Genomic DNA, 23,405 nt, shown 5'->3' on the forward strand with positions numbered 1-23,405 from the left:
TCCAGATAAGACAATTTTTAATGGAAGGCACCGCAGTGTATAATTCCAGTTTGGAAGTACATTTTTACAATTATTTCACAAATTACAGTCAACAAATAAATTCAACTTGACCAAAGTATCAATTTACTCATCAGTAATGCCGACATTACTGAAGTTGTGTTATAAAAATATTCATTGTGGATTTTTGGGGAGCCTCCAACACCTCAGTAGTGGTTGTAAGAGGAAGGGCAGAAAAAAAAAATCTGATTGTAAGATACAGTACAAAAACAGAGCAATTCTACAAATTAGTGGTTGCAGTTTACACTTAGGCAATATGTAAACATATTAAAAGAATCACATACAGTAGATTATTTCACATTCACACGCAATCAAACGTGACATTGCAGAAAAAGAAACAAAATAGTGGAACGACCCCTCAAAAAAAAAAAAACATCAATCATATTGATGTCATCAAATCAAAAAACACGCCCTTGTAAAGTGAAGCATAATTGTAAAAAGGTTGAAACCAGCCAACCTGCCTCACTTTGTTTGGCTCAATTCCAATTTGAAATTCCACTTCTTCATTGACCACAGCGGTTTTTTTTTTTTTTTAAATTAACATTCAAAAGAATGCTGTTGCAATACAGATTGAGTTTAGGCCAACACTGTAGTGTTTCTTCAAAAGATAAATTCATCTCAAAACACTTCATTTAGCATCCTACTCCAAACTTAAAGAGTTAAAAAAAAAAAAAATCCAGAAAATGAAAACAAACTCAGACATCTTCCACATTTGGAACAATCCGAAAAAGTTTAGTAACTTCTCGTATAAACGATCAGCGAGGCCTTGTCTCATCGCCTCGAGCATTTAAAATGTTCAGTCCGAATCCGAGTCGGAAAATTCATCTGGAAGACAAAAATACCTTCATAAGAAAGCACATCTCCACGTGGTCTTGCGTAACACCTTATGAATAACAAATACCATTCAAGAAACTAAGAAGGGCAATGAAGCACTTGTGACAGGATTTTAATTTCCTAGAGCGTGCTTCATGAGGCTTCATTTTAGCTTTTAATTCAAAAGTAGTGCCCACAGGACAGTAAATGACCAACCGGCAAAAAATAAATAAATAATAATAATCCACTTCCAATAAAAACAATATTACTCATGACCACATGCCAGAATGATTTTCAATGTGTACATATTTTGAATATTGATGGTTGAGGACCAATACCTTGCTGTCTGGAAGGCTCCTCAGCGCTTTCTCCGCCTCGCTTCAGGAAATTGGCCAGCTCGTTAAAAATCAGATAAAAATCCAAAGCGAACGCGATGGTGGCCAAGAAGCCGAAAACCTGCCGGGAGGACATCGCAAAGAAATTAAAAAGCGGATCATGCTGCTAAATGAGAAAAGTGCTCTGCCTCTCAATTTCACCCACCCCAGCAGCTTTGGAGGAACCGTCAACATATTTGGATACTGCGATGATGGAAATGATGAAAAAGATGATGGCCGCAGTCACGCATCTCAGAAAATCCTGAATGGAAAAATAAAAAGAGGAACAGCATAATAGAAGAAAATACACTGTATGTGTGTGTGTGTGTGTATATATACATTGTGTACATATATATATATATATATATATATATATATATATATATATATATATAATGTATATACTGCTTATTGAAACATTCACATAGAAAGAATATATATATTATAAATATATAATCATATATATATGGAAAGTAATTATACATTATATACTTATTAAAAAAATCTATATTATATATTATAAATATATAATCATATATATATATGGAAAGTAATTATACGTTATATACTTATTAAAAAATCTATATTATATATTATAAATATATAATCATATATATATGGAAAGTAATTATATGTTATATACTTATTAAAAAATCTATATTATATATATATATATATATATATATATATATATATATATATATATATATATATATATACAATAAATATAAATATATAATATATAAACTGTATATAAAAACATACACATAGAATTTTTTTATATATGATCATATACATGTAAATAGTAATTCTATGATATATACTTATTTAAAATGTATATTATCCATAAAAAATATAATTAAATATTAATATATAAATATATAATATATATACTGTATATAAAAACATACACATAGAATTTTTTTTATATATGATCATATATATGTAAATAGTAATTCTACGATATATAATATACTTATTTAAAATGTATATTATACATAAAAAATATAATTAAATATTAATATAGTAATAGTAATAGATATAATTAAAATACATATATTTATATGTTTGAAAAAAATATTTAAAATAAATAGAGAAAAAAAAGAAAAAAATACACACACACACAGTATATAACTAAGAAAACACACAAAAAACAATGGCACAATTTTTACGATGGATTCCACTTACCATGAGAGGCCATAGGAAGCCTTTAAACCGCTCGTTGAATTTTGTGGAATAGGCGAAGAGAAGAAAAAGAGCAGCCAGGAACTCCAGCAGCGGGACGGTCACGAAGGCGGCCGCCGTGGATGCGGCGAAGCACACAAAGTCCACAAAGGACAGCGCCTACACACATCCGCATGCAACGCGAACAACATCACTGCAACTGTTTGCGGAAAGTAACAAAAAGCCTTAAAATAGGAAATATATTCTTTTTTTTTTTTGTCTCTGGAAAGGAAAAATACCTAAAAAAAAACCCATCTATCATCTTTCAAGAGTGACACCTAGAGGAGCAAAAAACAATCGAAAGCGCTACACGAGGCTTTATTTCATAATATAATTCTTATTTTGTGTCTAAAAACAGAAATAATGTATATGTATATAATAAATCATTTTTTGAGTGACTATTTTCTGCATTTTTTAAAGTGCTCCTCACATTTTTCTATTATTCTGTATGCGGCCTCAAAAGGAAAAAAAGTTTGGACCCCCCTGCTCTAGCATAAAAGGAATATTTTTGTGGTATAAATTACACACAGTGTAATTCGGCGCCTACGGGCAAAATGCACTCTCGGATCCTCATAATGGACAAACAGATTGTACTTAAAAGGTATGGAATGACTCGGCAGGTACTAAAAGGTCGTAAAACTCGCTGGCAAGCGCAAGCATGAGTCACATACAAATACAACTCGGCCATTTAATGTTCAACACCAAAAAAGGGCTGTTCCAAACATCGTCTTGTTTTAACTTCAGTTGTTGTGCGTGTGTGTGTTAGGGCTGCACCGTTAATTGAATTTTAATGGCGATATTGGCTGCCAAAATTCATTAATAATAACATTTAAAAAGCAGCCTACCTACATGTCAAATCAAGCACTGTCATCCAACCACCAGGGGGCAATGTTTCCCACATGTTTGCATGCGAAAAGCCTCTGCTTTTATCACCCTAATTTTAGGAGTTTACTTTATTTATTTATTTTAGTTTATTATTTTTGTTTGTAAGTATCATATATAGTATATACAAATTGCTTAGGCAAAGGCACTTCATTGTAATGTTGTTTCCTTTCATAATAAAAGCAAATCACTTGGAAAATATTTTGAAAAAAAATTATATATATATATATATATATATATATATATATATATATATATATATATATAGTATACACAAATTGCTTAGGCAAAGGCACTTCATTGTAATGTTGTTTCCTTTCATAATAAAAGCAAATCAATTGGAAAATATTTTGAAAAAATTTATATATTTATATATATATATATATATATATATATATATATATATATATATATATATATATATATATAGTATATACAAATTGCTTAGGCAAAGGCACTTCATTGTAATGTTGTTTCCTTTCATAATAAAAGCAAATCAATTGGAAAATATTTTGAAAAAATTTATATATTTATATATATATATATATATATATATATATATATATATATATATATAGATAGTATATACAAATTGCTTAGGCAAAGGCACTTCATTGTAATGTTGTTTCCTTACATAATAAAAGCAAATCAATTGGAAAATATTTTGAAAAAAAATTATATATATATATATATATATATATATATATATATATATATATATATATACACATTTTTTTATATATATATATATATATATATATATATATATATATATATATATATATATATATATATATATATATATATAAAAAATTTTTTTCTTCAAAATATTTTCCAATTGATTTGCTTTTAATATGAAAAGAAACAACATTACAACGAAGTGCCTTTGCCTAAGCAATTTGTCAAGCACATGGACTGGACTTAATCAGTTCCATTGTGCAGTTTCCATCCCATGTTTTCAACTCCTCTACCAGGCAAAATGTCCGAACCGACAACAGCAGGGATCTGCGTGTAAGAAAAACATCTGCGGCGGTTGTGGAGTCACACACTTAGTGAGCGAAGCGATCCTTTGGAATACAACTGGAAGTGTGTGACTGTGAGGAAGAGAATGACCGCTCTGTGACCGCGGGCCAACTTTTGCTGAAAGTCACATGACACTAGTGTGACTGGAGAAGAGAGACAGAAGGGGGAAAAAAAAAAAAAAAAAAAAACTTCCTTCCTACAAGCACATGATTCTGCTGATGTTGCATGTGTGCCCTTAGTTTAAGTGCAGAAATGTAAGAATATACAGTATGCGTGTATATATATATATATATATATATATATATATATATATATATATATATATATATATATATATATATATATATATATATATATATATATATATATATATATATTTTTTTTTTTTTTTCAAATGTAGGTACTTAAGTACTAAAGTACTTGATTACTTTAGGTGATTACTAAAGTAATCAATTCTTCCGGTACCTTAATACCTAAATTTTTCAGTCCTTGATTTTCTAAACTAACTGATTACATTAGTACTTAAGTGCATAAAGTAATCAATTAAGTTCTTAATTCATTTTATAAGAGATTTCTAGAACTTATTTTTACAGATTCCTCTTGTACCTAAAGTATCAAAATTGATGAATGATTGATTAATTGATTACTTTGGGTGTAAAGTGTTAAGATAATCAATTATTTTAGTTCTTTCATACCTAATTATTCTTAAAGTAACTGATTATTTTTGTACAAAATTGCTTAAAGTACAGTTTACTTTAGTACATAAAGTACCAAAAGTAATTGATTAGCTGAGCACTTAACTGCCGAAAGTAATTTATTGCTTTGAAACTTTTAAAGTCAATAATGTGCGAAATTGCTAAGATAATTGATGACATAACCTAAAGTAATTCATTTAGTTCTTGATTCATTTTATAACAGATATTTATTAGTTTCCTTGGTCAAATACTTGAAAAGATTGAATGTGGAAAAAAAAAAGTAAAATGACGTTTTTGGGATTAAATGAGTTAAAAGAGAAAGTCTTCTTAAATTCAATGTTTGTAACGCTCGCCATTTCCCAATACTTTTGTTCTTACAGTGTTTAATTGAGTACTGGAGTGCGACCAGCAAATTCCTTGAAAGTTTCAACATACTTTGCCAATAAAGATGCTTCTAATTTAGTTTATGGACTGCAGTTAAAAAAAAAAAAAAAAAAAAAAAAAGCTTAGCTTGATGCCAAGTGTTTTGATTTTCCAAACGAATCGGGAAAGAGTCACACAATAATAAAAGTATTCTTTCGTTTCAGTAAGATTTTGAGTTGGCTTTAACTGTCATAAGCCATATAAGAGAATTGAAAAAAAGGTGTCCCTTAAATTTTTTTATAAAATCCTAATTTACCTCACAGCCTTTACCAATTATAATTACATTTTTAATAATTACATTTGTGTAATTGTTTGTCTTATTTACTGTATATAATAAGTTTTTTTTTTTTCATTTTTCCGAGAGATGGCTTGAAAAGGGGGTAATTCAAAACCACAATCCAGATTTTTATAGTTTTAATACACAGCAATACTTCTTCTCTATGTGTTGATTAAATATTTAGTATTTTCAGGCCAGTCTTATTTTTCACATGTTGCTGTTAAACTTAAATTTGGTACTTTTAAATAACGGGTTGACTTCGGTACTTCTCTTCTTATCATTTTTTTTTTTTTTTTGCATAACCAACAGTAGTTTTACTTGTGTATTGAACACTCGTACTTTTGACAACTCTGGGAAAAACCGAACCGCGAAGTAGCGAGGGAACGCTCCTTTTTTTTTTTTTTTTTTTACGGCTTTACTTTTAATAGCTACGCATGCGATTGCTAGTTTGAGCCAGTAACTTTTTTGGGCGCACCAAAGAAGCATTTCGAAAAGATTAGAGAGCGCTCATGAAAAAATGTAAACATTTATTTTTTAATTTTTTAAACAATTGATGCTCTGACGCAAACCGTGTGATGACATCAACTTACGTCCACCGAAGCCGCTCGAAGAGCTCAATTGTATTTGTGTAAAAGCGCGCGGCGGTGACACATTTACGACTCGGGAAAGAAAAGTTTCGTACCACTTGAGCGATGAGCAGCATTCCTTTCCTGGAGGAGGCGAACTCTTTGCTGGGGAGGACCGAACGCAGCACGCTGCGGTCCCGAGCTTCCTCCGTGTCTCCCATGGCGGAAACCGCTCGAGTCTGGGGGGAGAACGAGTCAAGAAGAAGAAATTCAGCCGCGTTGAGGCTCAAATGAAAAAGAAAAAAAAAAGGAATGGAGGCTCTTCCGAGGTGGAAGCGGAAACTGACAGCGCGGAAGCACGACGGCGAGTTGCAACATCTGCTTGGCCAGATGTGAAGCGGGGGTATTGGGACAACCCCCCAATGCTCGCGCGCGCGCACGTACGCGAGCACGGCCGCCCAATGATGGAAATGTCGATTAAGTCATGTCACATAGCTTTCGAAAGGGGCACGATTTAGTTTGGGGACCTTGCCGATGCATTTGTGTCCACTGGAGTGGACATTTGTTTCCTAGGACTTTTCACGGATGTCATGTGTTTGGGTGGGCCAAATGAATGGGCTGGTGTCATGAGAACATCCATCTTTTTCTTTCTTTCTTTCTTTTACATGTAAAACGCAGGGGATAGTGAGAAACGCAATTTCGATTCCTTTGTATGTTAAGCACATGTGAAGAAATTGACAATAAACTTGACTTTGAATTTTTCTTTCTTCTGTCCCTCTCTCTCTCTATCTCATACGTAGTTTCTTCACTCAATCTACTCCGTAATATGCTCAGAAAGTAAGTCTATTCATTTATTAGTAGTTCATAATTACTGCACTTATTGCTCTATTACTGTATTTTTTGTTTGTTTTGTTTTATTGCCTACCTTATTATTTGCTCAATTATGGATCCTCCTCAGAGAAGTGAACAGAATAAGAATTTCATTGTGTGGAATTACTATGTATATGACAATAACGATAATAATAGAATCCATCTATCTATCTATCTATCTATCTATCTATCTATCTATCTATCTATCTATCTATCTATCTATCTATCTATCTATCTATCTATCTATCTATCTATCTATCTATCTATTGCTAGCTTGATTGCTATTTCTAGAGCTAGCTTAATTGCTTTCTATCTATCTATCTATCTATCTATCTATCTATCTATCTATCTATCTATCTATCTATCTATCTATCTATCTATCTATCTATGTGTTCTCGCATGTGTTTTTTTTGCATTTTTTCGCCATCCTGGACGACCCTTTTGTCAGATTTTAGAACCTTTTGTGGCTAAAAAGTTTCCCTGGGAATTTCGGTAGGTAGCAGACAGCCAGCTAGTTAATTTATCTCTCCATCCGTCCACTCTTAAACTTGGATAACTAGCTAAATAGCTCGCTAGATAACTAGCGACCTAGACAGTTAGCGAGCTATTATCTATGGTGCATACGTTATGAAAGTTGAATTCCGAGTGTACATTCTCTCTGTGGAGTCTGGTTTCACTTGTCGGCCGGTTGCATGCGCTCTTCTGGAAAAAATGCAAGGCGAAGCTTCGAAAGTGTAACAGCCCACTCAACGGGAAAGCAAATATCTGCAGCTGGAGAATGGTCGCTCACATTCGCCATCATCTGGGATTCCATCTGCGAGAGCGTGTATTCTTGGCGGCTTTATATACGCTTTCAAAAATAAACTCTTATCTCCAGTGCACAGATAATTGAAAAACTGAAATGAATTTATTTCAATGTTCTGACACTGTTAATGTGCATTCATAGATCATCGTGAATAAAAGAAACAAATCTCACATTCATGTCAACAATGGGCGTTTCTCATTAAAATATCTCATAAAAAATGTAAGATTCACAGATATGCTACTTAAGGTTTTGAGTTTAGGCTTGTTTTTTTGGACAAAAATCAACCATAAATTGAAATAATTAACAAGAACGACATTGTACAATTAATAATAGACTGATCTTATTCAAAGTAGTGCAATGTTTTGTTTTATTTGAATTGAATGTTTCTCTACTGAATGCAAGATGAAGCCTCACGAAGCTCTTGTGATTTTATTTTACTCCTCTAGATGGTGTTCTTGGTTTGAAGACAAAGGTTAGTCCCATGGAAATGTTTTTTTTTTTTTTTTTAAATTTCAGAACCCAGCTCTTGAAATGACGGTTTCTCTACTGAAGGCAAAACGAAGCCTCATGAAGCTCTTGCGATATCCTTTTACTCCTCAAGATGGTTTTAAGATAAAGGCTAGTGCAATGGAAATGTTTTTTTTTTTTTCTTGAAATGAAGGTTTTTCTACTGAAGGCAAACTGAAGCCTCATGAAGCTCTTGTGATATCATTTTACGCCTCTAGATGGTGCTCTTGGTTGAAAGATAAAGGCTTTTGCAACAGAAATATAATCAATTAAAAACAACGACACAAAAGTGCTTCACGAGGCTTCATTTGGAAAACAGTACTTATTCAGAATCACATTTGACTAAGAAATTAATTTTAAAAAATATAATCATGATAATAACACTCAACAGATATAAAAGTCGAATCCTCATCTGCAGTAAGGCACAATTCCAATTTGTTTTGGCTTCCTCAGTGCGGCCACTCACACTTCCAGGGAGCCGACTTGGGCGCTTTCAGACACTTGCCTAACTTCTCACAGCCGGCTGGGGCCCAATTCTGAAACGCACAATCGATTATCATGCTAATATCATATCATGCTAATCTGTCACTACCCCACAGTCCGTTTAATGCATTTTCTTCCAGATTGAAAGTTATATGGTATACGCATTGTAATATTGTTCCATGACTAAAGTACAGAAGCAATGAATGTACTTGCATTCGAAGGTAAAACAGTCATCAAATACTTTATTAAAAGTATTAAAACTTTAGGAAGTAATAAAAGTAGTTGATTCGATTACTTTAGTAAGTGATTCATTTAGAACCAACCATTTTTTGGTCCGATTTTTTGGCCAAATAATTGAAAAAAAATACAATTACGTAAGCGTGAATGTCTGGACTCTCAAAAAAAAAAAAAAAAGAGTAAAAAATGTCTGGGTTGAAGGAGTTTATGCAAGTCTCAAATGAATACGTTTCCACAACACTTGCACTTGATAAATCTGCCACAAGGGGGCAGTGAGGTGTCACAAATAAAACGGCTGTTCACACGCTTGAACAGGACCTCACGAAGATCAGTGAAATGTTTATTTTTGTCTTTCTTGAAATTCTGCACAAAAAAATGATATGTTTTGGATGTAAAGAAACGTACCATGACTGCGAGGTCACACATGTTGAGCTGGGGGATGCCTGCGATCAGCGTCTTCTTATGCTCGTCCACGACTGGCGAAATGCGGCTGAGTACATCCTGGTATTCTTCTGTCAAAACACTGCACAGGACAGCAAACCCGCTTCATTTCGATATCCTCCTCAAACCCGGTCTGTTTGTGTCCAATGTTGTGTCCGTTTTGTCTCAGCAAGACACAAAGTTCATTCATTGCATCCCATCCAAAACAAAAACAATGTTTGTTTGTTTTTTTTATAGCGGTGTACATACTATTTTGGCCACTTAAAAAAATACGATAATAAATCGTATTTAAATTATTATACCATTTTCAGATTCAGAATAAGCTGTAACTGTAAAAAGTAGTTTTGCTGAACTTTGATTTAAATAGCTTTTTCTTTTGTTAATGTTAAAAAGAATACAATTTTAGATATATGTATGTAATTTTCATCGATTGTGGTCTCATTTATAGTCACTGCAGCGAGGGGTGTGTGAAAAATGTTCCTAGTTTGAATGAGGATTGATATGTTTTGTATCTCTGTCAATTTTATGCACTTTAAGTTATTTTTTTTCAGATTTGTAATAAGCTGTACCCTGTGTGAAACCTGTAAAAAGTAAACATTTGCCGAAAATTTATTTAATTTTATTTTCTTTTGTTAATGTTAAAAAGGATACAATTTTAGGTATATGTATACAATTTTCATCAATAATGATTGAATTTATAGTCACCGCAGCGGGGGGGGGGGGGTGTCTTTTCTTCCCTTGGGGGACTTTGCAAAAAAATAATTGAGAAGCATTGCTCTATTGCAAATAATAGGGAAAAAAAGATGTTGACTGGTTTGATAAAACTGACATTAAAGAGACTAAAGCTTCTATGAGACCTTTCACAATTGAAGCCCGAGCGTGTTTTCAGACAGCTAATTGACTTGTTTGCGAGTTGCTTACAAGGAATTTAAAAGGCGCGCGCACGGCGAACATAATCCCTCGCTTTTGTTGCGACTTTGTGAAGGAGCGTGGCGAGCGAAAACGGTAGCCCCGCCCGGCGCGCGCCGTGATGAAACGACGGCGTGATGGCCGAGCTTAACTCATTATCATCAGAGAGGGGGCCCCGCTGCAGCTTTCAAGCACGAAAAAAAACCACTCACGCCCGCACCCCGTGGGAAAGCCCGCTCGGCGGGGGGCGGCTGTGCAACTATCCCCCCGTCTCTCAATTACTGCTGTTGGACACCAGTGGGCCCCACACCTCTGCGCATGATTATATTCAGTGCGTAAAACACACAAGCCCCTGAAGGCTTTCAAAGGAACGCTGCTCTCCATAGGACCTGTAGGGTTAATGGGCTGTGTGTGTGTGTGTTGGGGGGAGGGGGGGGGGGGGGGTTCTGGTGGCGTGACACACAGATAGACAAATATCAGCATTGCAATTACACCCTTGATACACTCGCCGGCAGCACCTGTGCCAGGCCTGTGCCCTCCCCTCGCGACAAGCCCTGCCTTCTGATTGGCCCCCGGGGAGCGTGTGCACGCGTGCGGGGTGAAGTGTCAATTAGAGTAATAACCCCGGGCCCTGTCCGGCTCACACCTAAAGCCCCCCCCCCTCCCCCCGCTTCCGTCTCCCACAGGGCAGCGAGGCTTCCTCCGTCAGCCGGCACCTGCGACCGGTCGCCCGCCATCCTCTCTCGGCTTTTGACTTTACTGCGCAATTAGGCTCTCGCGCTTGTCATCGGTTAACGAGTGAAACCCTCGCTTGGGGGGGAGCCGTGTGACGATTGCGACCCCCCCGTTTAATTGGAGACGGTATTCAGGGAGTTTTTGTTTGGCAAACTCGTCCAAACATACTTGCAAACGCACTTGTTAGCTAAATGCTAAAAACAGCATTTTTTTTTTTTTTTAATCCCCGTAATGCCACAGGACTTTGCAAGTGTATTTTTTTTTTCAGAGTTTGGCCTACGATATACCAATATGTTGGAAATTTAAGCAAACGCACACAGCTTAGTAAAGATGTCCAGGTTCGAGTCACGTGATCAGAAATCGGGCCGGATCACATCGTTTTCAGCTGATGGAAATTGGGGGGAAAAAACAGTTAATCATTATTATTAGTTAAATTATGCTTTGACCAACTATGAATTAAATATCAGTATGTATGAATCTTGTTTATTGGTGATTTTTACGTTTTATTATTATGCCCGTTTGGCTTTTTTTTTCCCACAAAGCCGCAGGGGAACTGTATATGCATATGCAACTCCATGGCATGATGGGAAAATGTGCTATGTTTTTAGCATTTAGCCTACAAGCATGTTCAAACATCCCTGCAACAAGCTCTGCCAGTCAAATATGTTTACTCCATCTTGGCAGTATTTTTTTCCTTTCAGTAAATAAACATTGCCTGTTAGTCAATTTGATGATTTTAATTATGTCCCTTTGGCATTTTTTTTCCCATAATGCAAACGGGTGTGCACACACGCAAGTCATTCCATCTTGGCATTCTGGGAAAGGTTGCTTAGTTTGACTTTTTTCAGTTTGAGACTAACCTGTAACCTGTATGAATGTTGTAATTGATATTGCTTTTATATTTTCTGAATACAATTTTTATAGATGATAATGTTGGAGTGAGTAGGGGGGGGGGGCACGAAAGGTTTTCACTTTCCTGGGGAGGACTGCAAAAAAAAAAAAAACAACTGGCCTACAAGTACAATCGAATGGTTCCTGTGAGCGTCAAATCTTCCGAAATCCCAAATCCCGCCACTCCCGATTGCCATCAGCAATATCTGCGCTCACGATTTCTTTTTTTTTTTTGATAACCGGCGGAGCGACTCAATACAAGGCGAGGACGTGTTCCGTTCCCCGGCGCGGGACGGCAAGCGGAGCGTGTCGCCGGAAAAACGAAACGCAAAGTTTGCCATTGTGGCGTCCACGCGCGGCTAATCGTATTTGAGCAAAGCTCCGCGTCCAAATCTAATTATATCATTTGTTTGTGTCTCTCGTGCAAACAAATAATGGAAAGCCACCGCCAGCGCGGCTCATTAGCATGACTATAACCCTTAGCTTGCTGGTGCGCGGGCAAAGCGCGGAATAACAAGCAGGCTGTATGCAAATGGGCCTCTTTTGATTTATAATTTATGGCACCCAAGGGGGGGCGGGGGCATTGCTCAGGTGTGTCGCCATGCCGATTACTGATTCATAACACTATTTCTGGAACACACAATCGAGAACGCGGTGGCAGACGGACGGGGAATCGAGGAGACAATCAAACGCGTGTGTCCTGCCTAAACCCCTCCCTCTAACCGAAAGACCCCCCCCCTCTTGGGTGAGGACTATCGATTGGGGACACATCCTGGTGGCAGGGGGGCAGATGAGGCCAGTCCAAGGAGGCCGGCCGGAACGGCACTCTGAACGCGTTAACCTCGCGACCTCGGGTCATCCGCTTGGAGGCAGGAAAAGGCTCTCAACACGTCCAGGGGGGCGCTGGACTTACACACGCAAAAAAAATGCCGAGGTAAAAATTAACCCAAAAAATAGATACCGTAATTCCTCAAATACAGGACGCACCTACGCATAGGGTGCACCAATCATTTTACGGTCAATTTCTGATATTTTCTATGTTATTGTGTCTAAGAAGCACAATGTAAAAACTATAGCACAACAGCCGTTAATTTTATATTTGTTGCGGGTTAGGCGTCTTTCAGATTTCCCACATCGCGAGCGGTCAGTGAACGCAGCGACAGTGTAAATTTGAATATTCTTTTAAACTTGATTCATCTTGGCATTGATCTAAACAGTCTTTTAAAGTACTCAAGAGGTATTTTTCCCCCATTCCTCAGATAGTACTTTCCACAAATCATCTTTATTCGTTATTTTTGATTGTCTATTAATAAAGTTTAAGGGACTTATCCGATTGTTTTGCTGACATTCCCTTTAGCGCAGCTTCATCTACTGGATGCATAATGAAACCCCAGCCACGACTGTAGCTTCTATTCTATGCGCCTTACAATGCAGTGCGCCTTGTATATAAAAACAGTTTGGAAATGGGCCATTCATTGAAGATGCGCCTTGTAATCCGGTGCGCCTTATAGCGCGGAAAATATGGTAAAGACGTGGACTTATTTCAACATTTTGAATGAAATTTATAACCCAAAATGTTCTATCCCTTTTTGTCTCAATTTAGGTTATTTTTGCCCCAAGTGCTTTCAGACATCAGATTAGCAAAGTTTAGCCCAATTTAAATCTTCGCCCCCTGCCAGATGTCTCCCAAGATTGCACTTAAACCTCTGGAGAACAGAAAAACAAAGTCGTTTATCGAACGGTGCGATGATATTTTTGTATACGCAAATATTTATATGGTTGCAAGAAGCAATTTTTGGAGTGCTCAGACCACAACAGAAGTGAAGGCATGTGTGCAGACAGGCGCTGCATCATCTTAAGTGGCTCTTTAGGTGCAGGCAGAGATTAATGGCAAGCCTGGCAGTCGGTCCAGCTGCGGGAGCGAGGAGCACACGCATGTACACACACACGCGCACACACACTTAAAAAGGATGGTGCAGAATGCTCCCAGTGGATGCAGAGAAACAGCCACAGAGAAAGGAAGTGGCAGAAACTCTAAGAAAAAGGTTAGGAGGACAAAAATTGGATGTAAAACAGTGGAGACGGGCGACCTTCTATGTTGTTGACTTGCCTACATGTTTTTATTGCAGTGAAAAATCGAGGCGCAGGGCTCATGGCTGCACATTGATTAGTTTAGCTGTTTCTTTTTGTCTTTCAAGTAGACTGCCAATAAAAAAATGAATATTTTATCATCCAATCTCACTTGAGAGCTGAGAGGAAAACAAACGGGGGATGAGGACAGGAAAAGAGAAAATGCGAGGCAAAGGCGAAAGAGGAAACAAGATAAGTCATGAAGTTTAAATTATTGTTTATTATTACGTCGGCCGTCTATTTTTTCCCGGTATGGTAATCGTTGTAAGTAAGAATACGGGAGGTATAAAAATACACATATGGAGTCAAAAATGGGCTTATGTGGCTGACAGAGCAATCTTCCTCAAAAAAAAAAAAAACAACTAATATTTACGTTACCGTTTATAGGACACGCCCATACTTTTGGCCTTCATTTTTGGGAAAAAAGAGCGTCTTATATTTGGGGAATTTTATAATATCGGTGCTGAGTTGTACCAAACGGCTGTATACTGTATTTTCTGCACTATAAGGCGCACCGGATTGTAAGGTGCACCCTCAATTAATGACACATTTTAAAACTTTTTCCATATATAAGGCGCACCGGATTTTAAGGCGCACCCTCAATTAATGACATATTTTAAAACGTTTTACATATATAAGACGCACCGGATTTTAAGGCGCACCCTCAATTAATGACATATTTTAAAACGTTTTACATATATAAGGCGCACCGGATTATAAGGCGCACCATCAATTAATGACATATATTCAAACTTTTTCAATCACAATATAGTAATACTCAAAGTAATAACAATAACAGCTCTCAATAGCATAACTCAATGTCAATATGAGCAACCTTGTTCAACTGTAAACACACAAAAGAAACAGGTAAAGTTTACTTTATCAGTTCGCTCCCCATCTACGGATCCCAATGTCAATATGAATCCATATATAAGGCGCACTTGATTATAAGGCGCACCCTCAGCTTTTTAAAAAAAAATATTAAGGCTTTTAGGTGCGCCTCATAGTGCAGAAAATACGGCGCACCCTCATTCGGTAGACCTATTTTATCCTCGGTACTGAAGCCGAAAGACACAAAGGCTTATTAAACAGCACTCTCTCTGAATTTCCAGCTGAACAATTTATCTTGCAATTTTAACCTGCAGTGGCGTGACATACTAATCTTTAAGAGGGCTGTTTGCAATCACAAAGACAAGGGTGCAATCAGGCGCACTCCGGCTGAGCAGATCAATCGCCCGCCAGCCCGCCTTCTTATTCCACGTTGATCTCATCACTAGTCCGCGCAAGTAGCAGGCAAACGCTCTCACATCATTCTCCCAGCATTGCTTTTCTCATTTTTCTCCATTTTGTTTATCTCCGCTCAGCGCATCTCCGTAAAATTCAACGAGGCTTTTCGAGCAACTGACCTGAGAGGGAATTTCTCCCCGGGATCTCGACCCAGGTGGAAAATGAGAGGCTGCATCGCGTGTTCCTTTTGCAAATGCGTGGTCACACCCGGGACCTCCTGGCCAGGACAGAAGTTCACACCCTGAAACATCGGATTGTCAGATTTAGGTTTTCCTTCATCACTTTACGTACCGGTGTCAAAATGACACGTTGATCATTTAACTCACTCGATCCCAAAGACTTATTTAGACGTCTTTGTAGAGTCCAGACTTTTATTCCCAGAGACTAATTTACTGAATTTTTTCAAAACTTGGGATAACGGGTCTCAAAGCATTTTCTCTGTATAAATAACAAGATTCGGATTCAAGAATCAATCAAGTTTTATTGTCACATACAAAGCCATACTACACAAGGAAATTCTTATTGCGGTCACTTTCCACAATAGAGTTAAATAATAAAGTAGGCGATAAAACGAAAAAAATAAATTAATTAAAAAAATTATATATATATATATATATATATATATGAATTTTGTAACGTACTTTAAAAACATATAAACATTCATCATAATGACGAAACAGAAAGCGCGCACAAAACAGAAAGTGCGCACGCTGTTCCAATCAGTCTTCAAAATGTTTTGTCCAAACTATTTTTTTTTTGTGATTTCTTCTCCTCTCAGACTGCTCTTCAGTGTGCATTCTGATTGAGTCGCATACGCACAAACAGACTCCTTGAGAACCCCCCCGCCCCTTTCTTCAAAACCCACACATTGACTTTTTGGTGAGCGTAAGTAAAATTGAAAAAGCTTTCATCTGTGAGGCAGTGTTGCGGCCCCCCCCCCCTCCCCCCCCCTCTGAGATGGTCCAGAAGAACACCTCCAAATACATATTGAAGAGCGCGAGGGAGAAGGCGAGATAAGATACCCGCTGCCCCGCAGAGGCTCGTCTGATCCCGACCGCTCCCGCCTTTGAAAGCCAAGAACACAGAAATGCAGAAAAAAAAAAAGCAAGGCGGCTCATCCCGGAGGAGACAGAAGAGGCCCGGCGCGTGGAACTCTCCGCTTCTTGTACGCGACTCGCGTCTCCAAGGACATGAATGATATGAAGACCAAAAGAGGATGATTTCAAACTCCAGCGGAGCTCAGCGGGAGAGGCATAAGAGAAACCGTGGGCATCCAGCACGCAAAAAAATGGAAGTGAAAATTTGCTATAAGGCGTGTGAATATCGAGCGTCGTGTTCCTGGGTCAAACTGCCATATTTAAAACATATGTGCCATATTTAGTCATTATTTAATATTAATTTATTGGTTCGAAAACCCACCTAGCTGTTATTATTTTTGGGCGTTTGATAGGTTTTCCTGTATGTTTCAGATGTCCGACTCTGTGAGCAGTTATTGTAAATCTCCAAATATAGGACGCACCTGTGTATAAGACACACACTAATTTTAAGGACAAATTCTGGTATTTTTTTTATGTTAGCGTGTTTAAGACACACTAACAGTTTGGTGACATTTTAAAAATGATATCAAAACAGAATGAATCTCATCTTTGTAAACCCTTCATATCTTCTTGCGTTTATATCTCGTCACGTTAAGCGTGCTTCAGATTTCCCATATTGAGAGCGGTCAGTGAACGCTGCGCCAGTGTAACGTTGAACTCTCTCCAGGCAGTTGTTTTTTTCTCTTCCTCGGGACGCAGCTCAAGTTCATTTTGCCACAAATACCCAAAGTTGTGCAGCATCTGTGGTCCATTAAGTTTATTCTTGTGAGTATATGCCAAAAGTCCACTATTAATAAATGAATCAAATGGAATACCTTTCCGTCTTCTTTAATCGCTGCATCTCTCCAATTTAGTAATATTCCTGTGTGTGAATAAGAATGGACTCGGACGTTGGTTCGGCCGGCTCGCTTCTTTTACTGAATATAATGCCGTAACAAGCTCAGCTAACACGAGCTGCTGTAAGCTTGTCACTTGTCTGTCTTATAACTTGGCACACCTTATTTATGGAAAGCTCCAAAATTGGACTTGTCCATTATGACTAATCCAGTGCGTCTTATTGGTCGAATAAATACACTAACAGTAACCCTTTCTTCAATTAAATTAAACTACGGGGCGCATTGAAGAGAAGTTAAGACTGTTTAAAAATCATCTCGTGTTTCTGCATACAATTTTACTATAACGGTGTGAAAAAAAAACGGCTTTCAAAGAAACCTGATACAAAAACCCCTGCAGTAATGACAAAGTATTTTGAAATATTAACGTCATCACAGCGCCTGCGGAGAGTTTGACGGGAGCCGTTTGAGCCTGTGAAATTTCTCATTTTCCTCAGGGCTGAGCCGCACGAACGCAGCCTTGAGTGATACCTCTCCTGGCTATTAACCTGTAATGTCTTCACACACACAAACGCGCACCACCGCTGTTTATTTTTCACTAAGCGGGACCAAAGCTAAATGATAACAAAGTGGCGGGAGAGCTTCCGCGGAGGGAGTAAAATCTTGATTATCCGAATGAAAAAAAAAAGGAAAATCAAATCAAAAACGCCGGAGTCTCGCCGCTCACCCAAAAGTCGATGGAATTGTTCCATTTCCATTTTATGAAGCTCATTATGAAGCTTAAGCATTCTTTAGCGACGGCTTTTCTGGGAGCTTGGGCGAATACGTTTTCATTGAAAAGCCAAAGAACATGCAAAAGCTTTTCTCTTGACCTCCCTTTCTCTCTCTCATGTACTCACATGAATCAATAAGCAACTTGCAGGCAATCAGACACCATTATTTGTGAAGTTCCACTTGAGTTCACATGAGATGATAAAAGAGGCTGCTATTGATTCAGCGGCCCTGAAGGAGAGAGCAATTTAAGCGACCGATGGGGCATAAAGCAAACCCAACGGCGGCAAAGGAGGCGGGAGCAAAGATGGACTTTTGCCCGAGAAGGTATCAAAGCGGACCGCTTCTCCAGCATTCGCCGCTCGGCCTGATACATATAAGCGGCAGCAAAGTCGAAGACGAAAAGAAGTCCGCGGCGGGAAACGTCGGCATGTAAATTACGTGGAGGGAATTCTCCGCTGGAGCCGCAGCAAACAAGTCTAGCGGCTGATGAATGATGCAAGTTTGCTGATTTGGGGGCTCCTCATTAATATTCATTACGCCGCGATGTACGCAGCGGTGGACTGATGAGCCATTTTCAGCACAACGCCGGCAGAGAAAGCCGCAAAGGGGTTCCGCGCGTCGAAGCGTTTGTTCAACACGGAGACGCTGATTGCGCGGCGCCGTATGGACAAAAGTATTTGGACAGATGTCCCCGAAGCCGGATCGGTCCTGAGAACAACTTCGGGGAGGATTTTGGCTGCTGGGAAATCGGTCTTGTAGTTGTTCAAAAAAAGTCTCGACCAGGGATTCGCAAAGGTTTTGGAGTAAGGCACCCCTTTTTGAAAGCACATTTTTCAAGGACCCCATTGCAAATATTTGCAAAAAGGGTTAAAAAAAAATGAATAAGTGCCGGTTTTATTCACCAACAGATTCCATTTGACAACAGGTACTTATATTTGTTACTTTTTAGCTATACTGAAGTTTAGACAGGAAAAATTGCATACTGCGCGCCTTTTTACTGCAAACCAAATCAATTTCCTCCCAAAGGTTTAGTATTTAGTCAAAAACAACTATATCAAATAAAATGCCACTTTAGCTTTGTTGGCCTCCGCTTCATTAGCATGCAATTGTAGACACAAGATGAATTTTGGCAAATTTCAAAATTATAACATTTTTTAAAAATTATTAACTAATTCAATGCCAGGGACGTAAATTCACGTTTTTTTTAAGAGTCCGGACAATCTCTAATAAAGTAAATTAAGGACATTGTTTTCCATATGCTTAAGTATTAAATCCATACTTAGGTATCTGGGATTGAATGTCGTGAAAATCAAAACGTGAAAATACGTCCCTGGCGTTGAATGAGTTAAACTGGTTGAATTGCTTGTTTTATTGAAGAGTCGTGAATACTTTTACAGCCCAATATAAAATCAGATGAAATTATTTGGTCGGTCCTCCGAAAAGTTTGAAATTACAGTAGCTCACCTTTTTGAACTCAGCCAACGAGTTAGTCCAGGTCCAGTAGTGAGCCTTGTATTGCCCGAGCCGGACAGCCATCATTTCGTTTCCGCGGTAATAGAAGATTGGCCTGTTAAGGAAACGCGTTACACTTGGGTGGGAATGCTTTAAAAAATAGAAGAAAAATATCCACCTCAAAGCACTGCCATATGCAAAGACCACCTTGACAAGCAGCTTGGTGCACCACCAATATCCAAAGGGCCGAGGCTATTTGTTTTCTCAAAAACACTTTTCGATTTACGAGTTAGCGGGCTTTCATTAAAGCCGAAATTAGCAGAAAAAGCTTCTGAAAATAAAGGAAAATAAAAAAAAGTTGTACACTTCTTAAAAAAGCACTAAGGCTCGATTATTTGAGACGATAACCTGTCAAGATAATCCAACTATAGTGGCTTGGGTTTAGGCGTTAAAATTTTAACCAACAGGGGGCAGTCAAACACAAAATGTGATGAAGAAGGGAGGAGAAAACGAAGAAACACAAGAAAAAGTAAACGATTGTTAGTTTTTGTTGGCTAATCAGTTAGCAAAGGCAAATATTGTTGGCGTCTGAAAACTCATATCCATCTATGGCAGATAATAAATAACGAGTGCTCTTATCCACTCACTAGAACTGTAGGGGAGAGCTCAACAATTTAATGGAATAATCATTATACATTTATGTTACCTATTTTGCGGTGTATGCGGGTTGTTCAGGAGAACCGGAGTCAGGTCCATTCCATCTAAGGCTCTATCATCAGGTGCTTTGATGCCAGCCAGAGATAAACTTGTTGTGAACAGGTCCATTACATTGGAGAGTTGGAAATTCACCTTTTAAACAAAAAATTCCTTTTTAGACTATTAATACATTCAATCTTAAAGACATATTTGTAATTGTTTCCATATATTTATTCCCAGGTCGTTATTTTTGGGAGAAGAAGACAGTAGACGCCGTATGAACTGACAACAAATAGAATAACACACACACACACCACAAATGTACTCCTTTATCTGGTTCTCCTCGTGAGCAAAAATGATCTCAAGCCTCTTGTCTTCCTTCCTTGTGTGTTGTTTATTGAATGTTTTCGGTTGCAACATGACATTTCCAAAAACTCACTGCCCGGCACAGCATATTAATAATGCAACTGTTGTTACCCACTTCTCTATCTCACTGAAAAAAATTGCTTGATGCAGCTACCTGTACAAATGTGTTGGGCTTCTAAAATCAAGAATCTCACACCTAAGGAGTACCACAAATGTGCTCCTTTATCTGGTTCTCCTCGTGAGCAAAAATAATCTCAAGCCTCTTGTCTTCCTTCCTTGTGTGTTGTTTATTAAATGTTCTAAGTTGCATGAACCTAAAATTTCGCCCGGCACTGCAGATTATTAATGCAACTGTTGGTCCTCGCTTCTCTATCTCGGTGGAAAAAAAAAATGCTTGATGTAGCTACCCATAAAAATTTGTTTGGCTTCCCAAATCAAGAATTGCACACTTGAGGAATACCACGAATGCGCTCCTTTATGTCAGATTTTATCATTTAAGTAAACATGTCTTGCTGTGATAATGTGCATGTGTGATCGTAAAAGAGGCACATTTCCTCAGTGCGCCTAATCTCCTTTTTGCAGGTTTTAGTATGAAAACGCATCCTTTTAAATTTCGGCGAGTGAAGAAAAAGAGACGAGGAAGTAGAGAGAGGACACAGCCCGGGCAAGGAGGCATCTGGAGACGGAGCGAGCTGCTTTTTTTTTTTTTTTTATCTCCTTCTCCCAGTCTCACCAGAAAAAAAAAGCTTTATTTTATTTATAAACTTTGAACTATTTTCAGATAAAATGCCATTTTTCCGCTGTCATCCTTGATCTTCCCTTCCATTCACTCCCGAGCGAGCCTTGGAGGGAGACGGCACGCTCGCAATCAGATAGCGCTATCAGGCCGCTGCAGCTGCACGGCCATGTGCTGCGCTGCTCCTATCCTCACACGCACGCACACACACACACACACACGCATATGTACACACAAGTGCATCAGCACTGAAATTAATTCACTTTTGCGGCGCAGCAGCCACACAACTCGTGCATTCCATGATATCGTACGTCTTGTTCAAATCCAGATTTAGCCGTTAACTTTTTTTTAAAGACACACGTGCACACGCACACACTTGAAAAAGAACAAAAGAAAAAAAACAAATGACAATTAGGTCTTTAAATTGAACTTTTCCCTAATATTTACAGCCCTTCTTTCAAAAAAAAAACCCTCTGTATATTACCTGATAGTTATGTAGAGCTTTATTTAATTAATTTAAAGTTTGATATTCTGCAAGACCAGCAAATTTTAAGAGAGTGGTTTTCTAACTTTTTTTCATGATATGCTCCCTATGAAATATTTTTCACCATATCACTATTACCATTGTAACACTAGGAATACGAACAGAATGAAGGAAAGCGGTCACAAAAACACAATTCAACAAACAGTGATTTCATGTTCCAATTCATTTGCCTAATTTGAAAAGAAAAATATGACCCAAGATATGAGGCTTTGTCTTTTCCATGTGAAGTGTAATTGCTATAAAATATCTTTTTTTTTTTTTTAGGCACTTTTGATGCACTCATTTTTTTTTTTTAGTTTTAGACCAACCTGTAACCTCTATGAACACTGTTAAAAAAGTTAACAGTTGTTGAACGTTGATTTACATTGCTTTTTTTTCTGTTCTTAAAGGGACAATGTGTAAGATTTAGACCGTTTTTCATTACGAACAGCAGGAAGTGCTGCATTTACCATCGTCCCTAGCTATAGCAGACATGGCAGCCTACAGAGGAGTGCCACCCCCCCATGTAATATCATTTATATTACGATTATATTTAAAACAGAGTTGGTCATTAAGAACACATTTATTTGCATGTTCTTAAAATGTATAATCATTTAGTTTATTCTTTTTTATGAAAAACGGTCTAAATCTTACACATTGTCCCTTTAAGTTAAAAAAATAGGTTTTTATATACTTTTTTTAATAGATGGTAGTCTTATTTATAGTCGGCACAGAAGGTTTTTCTGGGGGGGGCTTTGCAAAAAATAATTGAGAAGCACCGCATCAAAGTCAATCTGTTTGTGTTGGGCTTTTTTCCATCCTAATGCTCCGCCTATCAACAGGTAGCGGAAATGTAAACGGAAAAGCTGCAGGCGGCGTTCAGTTTGAGAGCAAATGAATAATTGATTTACTAATCCCGTGTATCGAGTCGCTTGTTATTGTTTTGTTTCTTTTGTGCGTCATTTACTACGACGCGCGGCGGCCGCTTTCGCTGCGAGCGCTTCGTTTTGCGCCGGACTCACATGGAGCGACCGATTTCAACCGGCGGGAAAGATGCCTCGTGCGATCGAGAGCCGAATCTGGGCGTGCGTTTCCTGTCGTTTTGAGCTGCGGTTATTGACCCACCTCTCTGTCTTGTCTGTCCCGCAACCTAATTTAACCCCCACTCCCCCCCCCCACCCCCCACCTACGGCGTGATCCTTTAAGCCGGCGCGTTCTGCAAATGACTTTTAATTGTATTAGGGGCAGCTGTGACATGGGGCTGTGATGCGGAGGGATTTGCTGGCGGAGCGAGTGGAG

At 38.0% G+C, this 23,405-nt stretch overlaps 2 protein-coding genes across 3 annotated transcripts in view; both read right to left on the reverse strand.

Annotated features, from left to right (window-relative positions):
• On the reverse strand, positions 1-6,591 carry LOC148424286 (CKLF-like MARVEL transmembrane domain-containing protein 3). Its single transcript, XM_088414038.1, has 5 exons — positions 6,451-6,591; positions 2,433-2,588; positions 1,411-1,506; positions 1,209-1,326; positions 1-882 (listed from the first exon to the last, which is right to left on the reverse strand). Exons 1-5 carry the CDS (start codon positions 6,553-6,555, stop codon positions 854-856), a joined length of 504 nt encoding a protein of 167 aa, XP_088270164.1. The 5' UTR covers positions 6,556-6,591; the 3' UTR covers positions 1-853.
• The window catches only part of galns (galactosamine (N-acetyl)-6-sulfatase), a 23,636-nt gene continuing 6,724 nt past the window's right edge, over positions 6,494-23,405 (reverse strand). Inside the window, exons 10-15 of one of the 2 annotated variants that reach the window (XR_015865502.1) lie at positions 20,492-20,634; positions 19,798-19,900; positions 15,749-15,870; positions 9,642-9,759; positions 8,906-9,052; positions 6,494-6,573 (exon numbers count right to left, since the gene is read on the reverse strand). Coding sequence is in view for 1 of the 2 variants with exons in the window: in XM_088414037.1 (XP_088270163.1) it covers positions 8,966-9,052; positions 9,642-9,759; positions 15,749-15,870; positions 19,798-19,900; positions 20,492-20,634 (573 nt within the window). In the remaining variant the exon portion in view is untranslated. Of the gene's footprint in view, positions 6,574-8,089; positions 9,053-9,641; positions 9,760-15,748; positions 15,871-19,797; positions 19,901-20,491; positions 20,635-23,405 lie in introns of those variants that run through there. The other variant, XM_088414037.1, reaches the window with a different exon arrangement.

The sequence above is a fragment of the Hippichthys cyanospilos genome, chromosome 4, assembly GCF_059441005.1.
Source record: "Hippichthys cyanospilos isolate Australia breed blue-spotted pipefish chromosome 4, RoL_Hcya_1.0, whole genome shotgun sequence".
Lineage (NCBI taxonomy): Eukaryota > Metazoa > Chordata > Actinopteri > Syngnathiformes > Syngnathidae > Hippichthys > Hippichthys cyanospilos.

What these genes read in the sequence shown, in the direction of transcription:
- LOC148424286 (XM_088414038.1), bottom strand. Translation starts at nt 6,555, where the DNA reads ATGGGAGACACGGAGGAAGCTCGGGACCGCAGCGTGCTGCGTTCGGTC. An exon ending in TGCTGCTCATCGCTCAAGTG is followed by an intron (nt 2,589 to 6,450) that starts GTACGAAACTTT and finishes GGATGTGTGTAG; the next exon opens with GCGCTGTCCTTTGTGGACTT. An exon ending in GTTCCTCCAAAGCTGCTGGG is followed by an intron (nt 1,327 to 1,410) that starts GTGGGTGAAATT and finishes TCCTCCCGGCAG; the next exon opens with GTTTTCGGCTTCTTGGCCAC.